Source organism: Myotis myotis, unplaced genomic scaffold (assembly GCF_014108235.1).
Source record: "Myotis myotis isolate mMyoMyo1 unplaced genomic scaffold, mMyoMyo1.p scaffold_m19_p_5, whole genome shotgun sequence".
Classification (NCBI taxonomy): domain Eukaryota; kingdom Metazoa; phylum Chordata; class Mammalia; order Chiroptera; family Vespertilionidae; genus Myotis; species Myotis myotis.
Genome location: NW_023416357.1, coordinates 9665313 through 9681087, shown reverse-complemented (window position 1 = coordinate 9681087; position 15775 = coordinate 9665313). Strand labels below are relative to the sequence as shown.

At 44.6% G+C, this 15775-nt stretch overlaps 1 protein-coding gene across 4 annotated transcripts in view; it reads right to left on the bottom strand.

The window, feature by feature from the left end:
* Positions 1-15775, bottom strand: part of GHR (growth hormone receptor) — a 206012-nt gene that overhangs the window by 97099 nt on the left and 93138 nt on the right. For 3 of the 4 annotated variants that reach the window (XM_036309526.1, XM_036309527.1, XM_036309528.1), the window contains exon 2: positions 14579-14659. The exons of the other annotated variant lie outside the window; for it this stretch is intronic. In XM_036309526.1, the coding sequence (XP_036165419.1) occupies positions 14579-14659 (81 nt within the window). The remainder of the gene's footprint in view (positions 1-14578; positions 14660-15775) is intronic. 4 annotated transcript variants of the gene reach the window in all.

Genomic DNA, 15775 nt, shown 5'->3' with positions numbered 1-15775 from the left:
AAGATTACTCCAAAGGCATGTGACAGTTAGTGCGTGGAATGTTCTATATTAATGTAACCTTCAACGGGAGATGGATTTCTCTGGTGCTAAAAAGGCAGGTCTTAGATGGAGGAAATTTAATCTCACACCAATGATATTAATTTCAAGAGCTGGCTTTGCAGCGATCACACTCTCCACGCATCTGAATAGATGGTCATGTCTGTCTCTCAGTTCCCCCCAGCAGCCTTTAATTCTGGAAGCACAGGGACAGGAAGCATCTGGTGGAGGCACTCACTGTGGCTGTGTGTTCATGAGGGCTTGGTAGATGATGTTAAGTGGCTGCATTCCTCATAAATAAGCGTGAGTGACAGATCGCAAGGGTGCCCTTCTAAAACGAGGTGACTCATAACCTAACAACCCCTGCTCTATGCACCCTAGGAAGACACAGACCAGGTAAACCTGCAGGGCGGACTTAGAGGGGAGGTGTTGTGGCCTTTAATGTACATGTGGCTCCATCGGGAGCGCCGGCTTTTAGAGGGAGTTTCCTTGTCAATGATTATGATGTAGAACACCCTGGTCCTTTCAGGATGGTCAACCCAATCTCCGTGGGACTAGCAGGTAGTCACTTCGGCAGAATTATTTCTATCTGAATGTACAACGTCAGATTTAGTCTATTACAGGTGTTCATGGAGCTAAGCACATTTCTTTTTGAATCAAGAGACCCAAAGTGAGCTGATCAAGGTCCTCTTAAAGAATATATTCCGGAATGAGCTTCTGCTTGGACGTGGTGTTATCCGGTGTCGCTGCGACTCTACTTCAGGAGGTCTGGGTCGGAGTTTTTATCTTTATCTTACTGCTTTTGTTTGACTGTTTGCTATCACCGGAGCAGGTATGAAAAAGGACAGGGGAAAAGGACAGATGTCTGTGACAACTTCAGTTCTCAAGTCGCTCATTCAGATTTCAGACGCTTGAAGAGCAGCCCTAAAGAAATGATAGCACCGTCATCTGTGCTGAACAGCCTGTCAGCAGGCACCTTAATACTTGTGGCAAAACGGCTCGAATACATGGCATCCTATGATAAGGACTTAGCCCCAATTAGTCAACTAGTAATTGCTACAGACTGGCTCTCTGGTCCAACTGGTTTTCTATGGTTTGGCTCAAAGGCAGCCCCTCCTTTCTTGGGGCTCCCACCACATTTGTACATGTTACATACATGTGCTCATTATGTGATGTCTCATATGATCTCTCTCTTTTTCCTATCCTCTTTGTTTACCTGGCAAACCTTGAAGTCTCTCAAGGTTTATTTATTTATGGGTCTCTAGCACCCAGCACACAAAGGTCTTAGATGAATAAACAAAGGAAACCGGGGAAAAAGATAAGGGGTGTACTGTTACTATCTGTCTAAATATTGGTTTAACTTTTAAAACTACTAAAACATGCTTATCTAATTTGACCCCTTCAACAACTGAGGGTCCTGTCATGTCAACATGCAGTCACCGGATCTAGACCTGTGGTTCCCCACTGGGGGCCATTTGTCCCCCAGGGAGCAGTTAGCAATGTCTAGAGATGTTTTGGTTGTTACAGCTGAGGGTGCTGGGTGCTACTGGTATGCTGCTGGTGCACCCTAGGGGGGAGAGGTCATGGATGCTGCTACTAACCACGTTACAATGCACAGGACACCTCCCACCACACACACACACACACACACACACACACACAGTTATCTGCTTATTATGTATATATTTATATATACATAATATATTATTATATACATAATATATTATTATAATATATTATTATATATTATAATATATTATTATAATATATATATTATAATTATTATTATAATATATTATAATTATTATTATAATATATTAATATATAATATATTATATATATTATATAATATATATAATATATTATAATATAATTATATTATATTATAATTATTATATTATAATAATATTATAATATAATTATAATATATTATAATTATTATTATAATATATTAATATATAATATATTAATATTATAATATATTATTATATACATAATATATTATTATATATATATAAATATATATATGTATATATATCTCCTATAAGAAATTATGCAGTGCACCATATAAAACCACTTCTTGCATTCATTCATCTTCCTCAAACGTATGCAAACAAACTGACCAAAACCCCTGGGAAGGGCAAGCTCCTGGTTTGATTACTAACTGCTGACCCGGGATGAACATTTGGTTCCCCAACCCTGTGCCTTCAGCATGTAGCACCTGGTACCTCCATGCACTGGAAGGAGGAGGAATTCACTGTCTGGGGTATTTCAGGACATTTACAGCGTCCGCTGTTTGTGATGATTAAAGCTCCTAGGAGGACAGCTAGAGAGAACCAGGTAAATGTAAATATCAGCTGTTTACCGGGAAGCCCAGGGTTAGATACTGGCAAGTCAATTCCATCTTTTGCCTTTGAGAAAACCTTACTTGAGTGGTTGGGAGCAAGCAGGAAGTAAGGGGACTTTGTTTTTGCTTTTGTAAGTTAAGTGTGTTGGGGTGACATTGGCTACTACGATTATATAGGCTTCAAGTGCACATTTCTAAGATACATCATCTGTATAGTGCATGGTGTGCCCACCCTTCTTAAATCTTGATGGCTGCAACTGACCAGATTATTCTAGGTACATAAGCCAGTGCCAAGTTCAGATGACTGGTGCTTCCACTGTCCCAGCACGACCGCCCCCCCCCCTCCCCACCCCCCGCACCATCCCCCTTTCTAGGAAGGCAGCCTGAGCTAGTTTGCTTTGGCAGCTGCATTGTAACAGTTGAGTTACATTATGCATGCAACCAACTAAATAACAGTCAAGTCTCTTAGAGGACTTGCTGTAAGCCAGGACTTCCACTTCCTTCATTTGTGAACTTGATTTTAAAAAAAAACAACCACATAGACACAGGACTTTACATTTATCCCTATCAAACCCCCCTGAGTATTCTGGCCCCTGGTGGTTTGGACTACAGGTTTGGACTACAGGTTTGGACTACAGGAGGCTGTCAGGATATTCTGAATGCCCATCAGTCAGGGAGCACCTTAGCTGCCGTGGGCTTTGCATCAGCGGCAAGTTGGGTTAGCCCGCCTTCCTTGTCTTCACTTGAGTAAATGACTAAAAACCCAGCAGGAGACGAAGGTCTATCGCCAGGGCCTGGTCGGGAGGAGTCCCTTGCAGGGGTCCACCTCCATGTCCAGGAATGACAGAAAAATATGTTTGGAGCTGAAAGGGACAGACTCAGTTTTTCTCTCTGTCAGGTTTTATTAACAGACGAGCAACTGAGTCTAGAGAAATTAAGAGCTTTTGCCCCAAACCACAGAGTGGCTTCCTGACAGAGCCCAGGCTCCTGGATTCACGGCCCAGAGCTGCTGACTGGTTGATGCTTCTTCCCATCACCCATTCGATGGGATCACCAGTGGCAAAGAAGGCATCCTGATTCGTTTTTGTTGTTGTTTTTTCAATATTTTTATTGTTGATAGTATTACAGATGTTCTTGTTTTCCTGAGCTCCCTTTGCCCCTTTCCATCCAACCCCTGCCCCATCCCAGACCTTCCCCACACTACTGTCTGTGGCCATGGGTTATGCATATATGATGTTCTTTGGTTAATCTCTTCCCATCCCTCTTCTCTACCTCCCTGAGATTCATCAGTCTGTTCCATACATCCATGCCTCTGTGGACCTGTTTTGTTTACCAGTTTATTATTTTGTTAGATTCCACATATGAGTGAGATCATGTGATAGTTATCTTTCTCTGGCTGGCTTATTTTGCTTGACACAATGTTCTTTGCTGACAATTTGCCTAAAAGAGCAACACAAAAAAGAAATTCCAGTGAATGGAGGACTTTTATTTTCATGAGCGTGGTTTCACTCCCACTAATTCATGTGGACAAATCCCATCAGAAAAAAATGGTATGAGAACAACACTGTGCCCAACTCAAGTCCTCCGGACAAAATAGGGAACGTTAGTCCTATGAGGATGGGCTAAGCTTTGGACAGAGAGGTATAGACTTAGAAACAAGCAAAAGCTTACACTGCAAGAGTGAGTGTGTGTGTAGTATAATTCTGCAGACAAGCCAGTAGAGGTGGGATGGCTTCACTTGGACAGCTTCTGCGTTCATGAATAACCCATAAACCATGCAGACAAGAAAACTGAGAGCTGATCCCATAAGGCGGGCCTGGCCCTCCCTAGAAAGATGGGGGAAAGCCTGGTAGCGAAGGGGCTGAGGGTGCTTGAGGGTGTAGTTCAGCAGCCCAGCAGGTACTGTTTATAAAGGTGTTTATTTCAAAGGTGAAGCCATGGCTTCTGTCCCCACAAACCTGGGCTCCTGATTTAGCCTCAAGAAGAGATGCCTACTTACTTTAAGGAAATTATCTATAGCTTGTAAGTTTTATATATCACATGTACATACCCATAAACAAATAACATATAAGTTTGATATATCATAGCTACATATGCCCATATATAACATATATATACACACACACAAATATAACCCCTCTACATATATGTAATATGAAATAATGAGGCTCACACTGAAAGTCTAAGTGCTCCATTAAACTTAAAGAATCTGCATCTTAGGGGATTTATAGAATAAGTTCACAAAATCACCACCTGTCTTTTTGACATAACCATGATTCTTTAGCTTCATTGTGTAAAACATGACCATGTGACACCAATGCAGCTTCCACACATCAGCTAAAATGCCGTCAGAGGTGAGCGCTACAATAGTCTGCCAGCACGGGAACTGGGCACAGAGGCAGTGCAGTGTAAGACTGCTTGGGGTTAGATTGCCTGGGCTGAACTCGTGCTTGAACTTGCCTTTACCAGTTATGTAAATTAGTTACATAATTATTCTTGGTGTCCTTACCTAAAAACAAGGTAATAATGAACTTTCCTCTTAGCACTGCTGTGGGAATTAACTGAGGGATTAACTATAGAGGAGGTACAACTGGATCCACTAAATTGTTCTAGTATTATTGCCGTAAACTGGTTTTAATTCTGTCTGCCACATCCCCAGTGCACCTGGTGGCTAAGCTGAGGGACTGTGCCTCACAACCTCTTGGTGTCCTGTCTGTCGCAGGGCAAATGCTCAATGAATGATCACTGACCGACTCACCAGTATCACCCCAGCATCAGTCAACTCACTGCAGACCCACCTGCTGTATTGATCAGATTTAAATTTATTAGCATAAGAAGCACAAAAACTAGATCACTAAGGTTTTAGCAACCCTATCTTCTGAACATTCACCATTAAAACTACTAGTATAGTAGTCGTTTTACTTTATACAAGTTTATGCCATTGTGTCTTATTCCCATTGCTGAAAACATCTTAAACAGTAGAATCCTCTTCCAGACAGTTGTCTGGACTCATTATTTAAACTACTCTAGCTTCCATAACTTCCGTATGCAAAGGAACTGCTTCTTTTAGGCATATATTGCTATAAATGCTATTCCACACGTCTGTTTAGTTTGCATGTCAGTTTAGGCCTCAGGGTGTGCAGTAACCCAACTTGGAGCCAATAGAAGTTGCCAATAGAAGTTATTAAAAAAGCGTGTGCCTTTTCTATGGGATCTCAGCAAGTAGATTACTGGTGTTTCCTCCCTAATGGCTTTAAACAATTACTCTCCTCCCATTGAACAGATGAGAGCACTGAGGCCAGAGAGTGTAAGAAACTACCAAGGCTGGTGCTGCCAATGCTGGCAGCGCTTTGCTGACAATGACACCGTAACCATTTCTGTGCACAGATGCCTGTGTGCCTTTGCCCCCAGCACCCGGCACTGTGTCTCTGCTGGCTGTCCCGGGCCGCTAGAGCCACCTGGACCTCCACTTGGAGAACGAAGAGAGTCTAGGAACCTGCATCCTCCTGGGGTCAGGCCTGATCTGGACAACTTGAAACACTGCTTCCAAACGTACTGAGACAAATACCCGCCCCCCTGCCACCCAGCCCAAGGGACACGACTGGATAGCGCATCCTTGCTTGGTGTCTCCACCCGTCTCACTTCCCTAGTCCCAGATCAGTTTCTCCCTGGAACATTTTTCAATAATTTACTTTCATTTTGGTTTTTGTCTCAGCATCTGGTTTCTGAGGAACTCAACCTAAAAAAATGGCAGAGCTGGGACTCAAACACAACTCTTACAAAGTCCAAGATTGATGCTCTTGACTGCTTTATTTTTTTTAATATATTTTATTGATTTTTTACAGAAAGGAAGGGAGAGAGATAGAGGGTTAGAAACATCGATGAGAGAGAAACATCGATCAGCTGCCTCCTGCACATCTCCTACTGGGGATGTGCCCGCAACACAGGTACATGCACTTGACCGGAATCGAACCTAGGACCCTTCAGTCCGCAAGCCAATGCTCTATCCACTGAGCCAAACCGGTTTCGGCTTAACTGCTTTTTAAAAAAATATATATATTTTTATTGATTTCAGAGAGGGAGAGGAATAGAGAGATAGAAACATCAATGATGAGAGAGAATCATTGGTTGGCTGCTTCCTGCATGCCCCCTACTGGGGATTGAGCCCACCACCTGGGCATGTGCCCTTGATTGGAATCAAACTGGGACCCTTCAGTCGGCAGGCCGACACTTTATCCACTGAGCTAAACCAGCTAGGGCCTGACTGCTTTTCCTGACTGTGGCAGAGGAGCAGGAAACAGGAATCGGATATGACCAGTATAGAGACTTGCTTACTGGCCTACACCCCACTCATCTCTGTGGGTTCTCTGAGCACCAGCCAAGGCCACCTGACCAGCTTCTTCTCCTCTCCATGGCTCTTCCATGGCTCTCTATGCCCTCCCAGTCTAAGCTGCTGGCTGCTCCAAGGAAGTGAGAGCTATGGGTGGGGTCACAGCAGCAGGGGCATCAGGCATAACCAAGTCAAATGCAGAGCTAACTGAGCTCCTGGCCACTGACTGCAGAAATCAATCAGTAATCTACACAGACATTACTGAATGCCAAGTGTGGGCTCAGTGGTGGCCACAGTCGCCTTACTTCATCTTTGCCTTCCAACTTCTGCATTAAGTCATTAGTTGACCCCCTCTCAACCAACATATTGAATAAATCACCCCCCAAATTCAACATGGAATAGTTTCATTTTAAATACAACTCATGCTAATGAAAGTGCCTAAAATCCTTCTATTTTTGTCTTTAATATCCTCCTATTTTCTCCTTAAAGTAAGTTTTTTACACCTCAGAATACAGGTGTAATAGCATCCATCCAATGAAATAAGACAGTGGGGTTACAGTGGGGAGTAGCCATCCTTTTTGACTTTTACATTCACAGTTGTTCCATAAATGTGAGTTTGACATGCACATATGGCCAGGAGATAGAAGCACAGAAGTTCATCTACCTCCTTCCATTCCTCGACAAGAGCTTTTCAGGAAGCCAGGCTTAGAGATAGCTGCACAGGGAACAGAGAGCTGGTCAACCGTGCTTATGAGGTTCAGAGTGAACGCCCACACAGTGTGGTGCTGGCACGCTCAGAGGGGAAGTCAGGCACAGTCATATAACAGTGTGCAAACCCAGCCAGGGGTGTCTGAGCGTGGCACATAGCGTGCTTCGCTGCATTCCATTCCCTGAGAGCTGATCTGGCCAAACAGGGCCCCGACACTAGGCAGGGCTCTTTGACTGACTTCCCCATGTCTCTGTTGCCCTACCGTCATCACAACACATCCTTCATTAGCTGTTGTTCAGAAAAGCTTGGTGCCTCTTGCTCCAACCAAGAAAGCAGCTGGGTCAGTGGCTGGGTATAAGAGGAGATGCCCTACATGTTAGGCAGCCACAAAACAGTCCTTTCCTAAAAAAATGACCTCTCATTTTTGGAGAAGCCAAGGGTCCCCAAAATACTGCATGGTAATATCACCAATGCAATCTCCGCTAATGTCAACCTATTAATACCAGTACATACACATGGCAATCTAGAGGCCAAATATTCTACTCAATATTATTTCTCCTTACACAAATTTGCAGCATTCTACTGTAAGATTAGGGGACACACAAATACCAGTGTTTCTCATATTCAGATATTACTAAATGAAGGATTATATAAATATAACTTGGGCTCTTAATTTTGAGAGTTTTATACTTTAAGATGGCTCTCATTGGAACATTGGAAAGATCTGCTATTCGAGGAATGGGGCTGGGAAAACGGAACGAGCTATTTATGTAACTCCTAATCAGGGTCTTTCATAATCTCAAGCTCAATGTCCAAAGGGGCAGAGAAAACTTGGATTTGAAGTCTGCAGGCCTCATGATACCTCACTATGCCTGTCAATATTTGAGGAAATTTAATCAGGTACATGGGGCACAGATAAAGGTGCTGCCCACCAGGGTGGCGGTGGTGGTGGGTGACTGGTTCGTTCGATGCAGGGTGATGGCCCGTGGCTGGTGCACGGGGTACAGAGTTCAGTCACCTGGGAAAAGGTTGACAAGACTTAGGCTGGGCATCAGCCTCCCTGGCATTGGTGGGAAGGGCAAAGTTCTGGCGCTAGTGGCATCTGAAGTACATGGTAGGAAAATGAGATCATTCCCTCAACAGGGAAAGTCCATTAGTTAGGGCTTAGGGTAGGACACAGGGATGCTTAGGGCTTCTTGGAGGGCACTAGTCCTGGATTCTAAAGTGTACAGCTATTTCCAGACCACCTTCCCCCTGCAATGGAAAGGGATGCTAATTCAACCCAGCCCTGCTCTAAGACTAGAGATAGAGAGCATCGATGACAATTGTGGAGTATGACTGGGAAAGTCTCAGGTCAGGATGTAGATGCTGGTTCATTCCTTCGCTTAATAAATCAATAAGGATCTACTTTATATGACAGAATGCTAGAGGATATGGATACAGGGATGCAGAAAACATCCTCATAGATTTAAAGGTCTAGTGAGTTTTAAATCGAAAATAATCTATGACACAGGGTATGCAGTGGTCATTTTGTCAATCATTTGAAAAATGACATTGCATGTATTTCAGGCTCAGTCCAGACTTTGTCACACGACTTGAAATGCAGATGTCATGACAACTTCATTTAGAAGAGGGGGATGAGTCACTTAGTTACGGTGCAGGCCTAGCTGACCTCCCAGATTCTGCCCAGTGCACAGCCCTGCTTCTCCCAACTCATCCTACACAGATTTTATTGCATTCAATGAGGTAACACATACTGTGGGGGTGTATGTCATAAATGTTCACTGACTTCATAGAGAGGAAGCTCAGGCCGGTGTCTGGGCTGGGGCCCCTCAGGGCACAGCAGCCTAAAGCCATACCAGAGCCACACTGCAGAGGTGAGCGACGGCGGTGGGACCCGGGCTCGGTGCAGGTGGGTGTTCTATTGTGTCAAATAAGGGTGCTTGGGTTCTCTGCTGTCATCAGACTCAGTACGTTTCCTCCGCCACAGAGCTGTTGCGTGCAAGAACCACCTCACTGCTAATCGGCTGAGCTGTGCTCCAGGACTTCACTGCGTTAAAAGTGAGTCATTGCTGATGTTGAGAGCATCAACGAAAAATGTGGAAACCTAGCACTGGACGGAGTAGGAAAGCTGACAGTTCCTGAAGTCAACATCCACACGGAATTGGACTCCAAGCACTGGTGATGCCGTCTCTTCAACATCTGTCTGTGATCATCTATTTTTCACCACCACGGTCACACTTACATCATCTCTCTCCTGACCTATTACACCCATCTTCCTCTGCATCCATCTCCTTCAAATTCACTTTCATTCTATTACCAGTAAGAGTTCCAAAGTGAAAATCGAACAGTATTAGTTAGTACCCTGCTTAAAACTCTTCCATAACCTAAGGGGACCAGAATTAAAATGTGTTTTTTTTTTGCTTTTGTGTGTGTGTGTGTGTGTGTGTGTGTTTTTCTTTTGTCTTTCTTCTTTTTTACAGACATGAGCTTCTTAAAGGAAAACACAAATATAAAATTCCTCCTTGAATCCATTACAGTGCTCGGTTAAAACTTGCTGAAAGAGGGTTCTGTGTTATTATCTCCAAAGGTCTAAGCTCATGTCTTCCATTGGCACCAGATAGACAAGACCAGAAGCTCCATAACCTGGCCTGCTATGGCCTGCTGAAGTCCGATGTCAAAGCTGTTTGTGATACCAGGAGGGCCAGGTGATGCGGGGTTGCTGATATGCACGGACTCGGGCCCTGGCACTAGAAGACTCTGTAAGATTGCTCCTGGCCTCCTGGCGGCAGGAGAGACAGCAGCAACCTAAAACTCTGTGGTGTCTCCGTTACGTCCGGTGAATGGGAAGCCTTGGGTTGTTTGTTCCTCCTTGAAAATATTTAATAGGCACACTCTTTTCTGCCTCCCCACTACAGCCATGGCTCAGATACTTGCTGGAAATAGATCCTGTATGTCTTGGCAGCTGCTCAGGGCTCTGTGAGCTACATCTGTAATGGGGCAGGGTTTATTTAGAAAAATAGATGTTTCTTCTATTGAGCCATTATTTCTGATCTGTTTGCAATGAGAACAAAAGTGTCTATTCTTTCATACAAGTGCTGTGTCAGTTTGCATAGGTTTAAGGAAAATGCCAAAGGTATACAGAGAACATTGTTTTGGGGATCCTGGTTCCTTCAGGACATGGCATCTCACTCTTAGTATACGTTTCTTATCTTGAGAGGACTAAACAATAAAGAACCTTTAAATCTTTAGAGTGGTAAGATAATAATTATGTGCTTTGCCTGCAAGCCACACACACTATATATATATAGCATTTAATATAATATTTATATATAATGTACGGATAGACTTACACATATACATATATTATAAGTAAATATTATATATGCTGTATATAAATATTAGACACATACGCACAAATGTTCTATCATGAGCTTAGCACTTTTGGCTGGCCTACAACTCTGAGAAAAACCATGACTTGCAGGATATGGCATACACTTCCTCTCTTGTCTCTTCCTCTCCAAATACTAGCCATGCTGAAGGCCCAGCAAGTCTTACCTTCTCCACGAAGCTTTTACCACCTGTAGGCCTTCTGTAATTTAACTCCAATCTATTGACTAAGTTTTCTTCCAAAGGGAATAGTTACAAATACAGTGCCTATGTACCACACGCTCTGGCCAAATTAATCCTATGCCTTCCACAAAGTAGAGGCTCAAAACATATCTGTTGGATACTGAATGTGTGAACTGGAACCGTGCATTGCCTGGGACAGCGCCCTGTCCAGAGTAGAAACCCAGCTACTCTAGAACCTGCTCTCTGTGCTACCTCGTGTCGATTCCTGCACACGTCTGTCCATGCTGCTCCCTTATCATATCAGCTTCTCCTGTATTCCAGCTTCTGTGAAGTTCTCTTTACTTCGCTACAGCCAGAAGTGACCTTCCTCTCCTCACCCATAAAGACTGCAGTTTGGGCTACTATTTCCATACTTAATCAACTTTGCCTCCTCCTGTAATTATTTAAAAATATATTTTTATTGATTTCAGAGAGGAAGGGAGAGGGAGAGACAGAACAACAATGATGAGAGAGAATTGTTGACTGGCTGCCTCTTGCATGCCCCTTACTGGGCATGTGGCCTGACCAGGAATCAAACCGTGACCTCCTGGTTCATAGGTCAACATTCAACCACTGAGCCACACTGGCAGGGCCCTACTGTAATTCTTTGTGTATATCCTGATCTCTTAACGCATGGTAAGTTTCCTGAGGGGAGAATCACTGTATTCCTCAGAGCCCTAAGTGCAATCTTTAAAAACAGAAAGCTCTGAAAAAATATCTGTACATCGAATTTGTTGAACTAACTAGTCTGGTCCACCTTGATTCTTTTTCAGAGCACCTTCACCATTAGCATCCTTCACACCATCCCTTCAAGCTCTACAGTCTCTCATTAATTTCTAGGAGTTCCTCACGTCCCGACTAGATGCACTTTTCAGGCAGGCCAGCTCCCGCCTTAGGTTGCTGAGGTGGGAGCATCCAGCAAAGAGGATGCTCAGGAGTGGGCTAACTGAAATAGAAGAGATGAGACTCATTTATAACAGGCACTCCTCAGAAGAAAATTTCCGTCCATCAAATCTGTAAACACATTCCTCATTAAACTCATCCCCCAGAAGGGGCAGTTCTGAAGCGGCCAGTTGACAGTTCGACCCCGTGAAGGCCCCTGGAAATGAGGTGCTGCCGGTCTCTCCTGATTCTGGAACAAGAAATCTCCCCGAGACTATAACCTGCCGTGAGGAGCAGGAGGAGAGACTAATGTGCAGGATGAAAGACGAGAGAGCATCTATTGCAACACGAGCTAAGACAATGGTGGCACTGTTCAGTGTTTAGTTCTTGTTAAATTTCCCATAGGGCAATTAGACTTAATAAAAAAGCCTCTCAGGGCCAGTATATTCCTAATTGCTCCTCTGCTCAGGCACGAAAATCCCTGCTCAACACTTCACGTGCCAACCTTCCCCAGGCACACACATCTGTCATCTCCCACCAGCCCCCCGGGCGCCTTTCTCCAGCTGCCGCTTCCCAGGTCCCTCGCCCAGCAGAGCACATCTCTGACTGACCAAACGGAATTCAAATGAATGGGTGGTGAAGTACACTAGGGTTTGTTTTGTTTTTTTCCATCCTCACCTGTATTTCAGTCTACCTTATTCAATGAGAGAGGAAATAAAAATAAAATGATTTGGCTACAATCGGCCTGGCAGAGAAAGAAACACATGGCCCATGGATGTTATCTGACATTTAATCCTCGCTCTGTCATGTGATCGCTTTGGATAAATCCAGCAGATAAGTGGCCAGAACGGCACACTCATGCTCAAACACGCCCATCCACACCTCCTTACAGAAACATCAGGCACCATCCCTGACAATCCCCAGGCTGTTTTAAGGAAGAATTCTGGAGTAGCCACACACTTCAAAGGGATTTTGGTTAGCCCACTAAGAGGAAAAAGGAGCAGGAAGAAATCTGTCCCTTTGCTAAATTACTTACCATGTGCAAGTGTTGGCTGGCTGCCGGATTGGTGTTTACTATCAAGCATTGCATTTCCTCATGCCCTGCTCCTCCCAAACACAGAAACAACGCAAACCTAAAACTACCAGAAAGCAAAACCAAAAGGCACACACGGAGCCAGCTAATGGTGCTGTTTTCTCCACTTTCCTCATGAAGCTAAAGGTTTATGTCCAAGCTAAAATGTCAAAGCCGCTGAAATAGAGGCTCTTTGCAGCTTTTCTAGGTCAAAAGTGTAACTTGAGTTCGTCTTTCAGTGGGGATACATTTTTAAAGATACATCTGTAGAGATTTCATTTGCCATACTTTCCATTTCACAGGTTTTTAAAACTCCTCAAGCCTTGCCCAGGGGCGTGAAAGTCACCTTAATGAAGAAAGTCGAGAGTAAAGCGCCGTGACTTTGGAACAGCGCGGAGCCCAGCTGTAATGCCTTGGCTCGGAACCAGGGTCTAAAGCCGGCCCTGGGAAAAGCTGCTGAAACTCGGCCTGCGATCCCTCCACGTCTGACTTGCACAATGTTGACATTATGACACCAGAGAGACCCAAAAATATTTCAAACAATTATGACTGCTTTTCTATAAATGTTTCTCTATTGCTTTAAGAGATAAAGTAACATGTTTTACCTTGCTTGTGTTCTTGGTTACCCTGGTCGTCCTCAGCAGCTCACTACTATGGATTTATTTTGGGCGCAAAGGTCAGGGAGGACTTCTGAGGGCACCACCTCTGCTCTGAAACTCATTTTCAACAGGAGCTGCCCGGTGAGCAGGGGGGCTCAGCTACTCTTAAAGCAGCCACCGCATGTGGCGCCACAAGCCTGGGAGACAGAGATGGCTTGTTTCCTCTGCAGACGCCCAAGCCAGGAAAACATCAAGTACAAGACAATCTCTGAAGAAGTTCCCCAACTCCTTCTGCGCACAGTTTTCTTTCTGGACAGAAAACTTCTTCTTTCTTCCTTCCATTTCCCTTTCTTGGTCCAGGTATTTCTGCTCTGAGACATATGTTTGCATAGATGGACTTTTCCACCAGGAAACGGGTAAAACCAGGAAGAACTACAGGGATGGCCAAGCAGGCCAGGGGGTCTTTATTTCTGAGTGTCTTATTCACTATTTCAGGTGTCTCGTCCTTCAAACATAGCCAGATGGTCACCACCCAGGGAGTAAGAGGCAAAATGTATTTGAAACCTGCAATTTCCACTCTCAGAGAATATGACTAAGAGGCTTTAATTCTGAGCTCTGCAAATAGGCTATGGTATCCTTAATCACACAGGAGCTAAGTGATCAGTAGGTTAATAACCCCTCAGTGTAATGTCAGTGTCTTTCCCGGAGCCCGAGGACCAAGAGACCTGGTTTGTCTTCACATAAACGCTTGCAGCATGATTTGGGGGCATTTATTTTTGATGTGAAAACACCAGATGCCAAAGCTGGCTACTGTGTTTCCTGTAAAACACCCACAGAAAAGGCCTCTGAGTTTATGATTCCAAAGATCCATTTCCTATTTGCCGCTACTTAAAACGTAACACATTTTGATGACATCATCCCAAGAACTTAGGTTTAACAAACAAAGTTCACTGTTATTTCAAAACGCTGCGGGTGGGAACAGAGAACTCACCTTCACTCCCAGAAAAAGCATCACTTGAGCCAGCCACTGCCAAGGTCAACAGCAGCTTCCAGAGATCCATACCTGTAGGACCTGCAATCACACAAAAAAGCAGAAGATGAAGCCAACGCCAAGCAGACCATGATCACTAAATGCCTTTTAAAGGCTGTGGAAACCACACCTTAGCTGACACGTGTGGCAGTTCTGGAGCAAACCCTAGTCATCTTCCAGGGTCCCTGAGTCTCAGTGTCATTTTTTTCCTGGGAGCCAACAGCAGGTTGTAATACATTTTCCTCCCCATGGGTGCTGCCCTCAGGAGTCACACAGACACTAGAGATCTTCATATCCTGGCCCGCAGCCATCGAACCACCCCACGACAAATGACCCCCACGCATTGTTCCTATAATGGGGCCAGTGTGGTTTGCTTTAATGGAACCAGGAAATATAAAAACCGTTCATCAGCGTCACCAAGCACAGGGCCATAAAATGAAAAGTAAAACAACCTACTGTAATCATAAAAGTTCTCTAGTGTGTTTCCCAGTGAACAAAAGAGCTCAATGAACACTCACAATACCCAGGACCTTGCTAACAAGCCATCCTAAGGAGGTTTAGCTGGAGGGCGGCAGAAAGGAGAGAAGCAAAAGAAAACAGAACCTGTGTCCTGCCTCAGGGGCCTCCCCAGCATCCTCCTGGGGCTCTAAGGAGTTTTAGGAGGAATAAAGGCTCACAGAAGGAGAAGGATCCGTTCATGCCTCTAGCCACTGGCCACTGGGAATCCCACGTGTGGCCACACCTTGACCCTCCAGTTTGATGAATGGCGGAGCAGATCAGCAGGCCTGGCTAGCATCCACCTCTGCCCGGTGGAAATAAGCTGTGGGGTAAATAAACAAGGCATCCACTTCCAAGACCTCCCAAGGGGCAAGTCTGGGCTGATTTAAAGTGAACTCAGCAGACTGCCCTTTGGAGAGCTGTTGCTACATCTGACAACTAACGCCACTATCTCCCTGAAATCACTGAGGCACCTGATCACCACACGCGGAGCTCCACCAGGACCCCTCCTGGCCTCATGCTGGTGACTGTACACTCTCGGCAATAATGAAACAGCACTGCTCACTACCCCGCACCAGGCAGAAATGATGAACAAGAATGTTTTCATGGGTAATGGGATGGCGTGGTCCCCGGGAATGGCTGCATAATTCTGAATCGGTA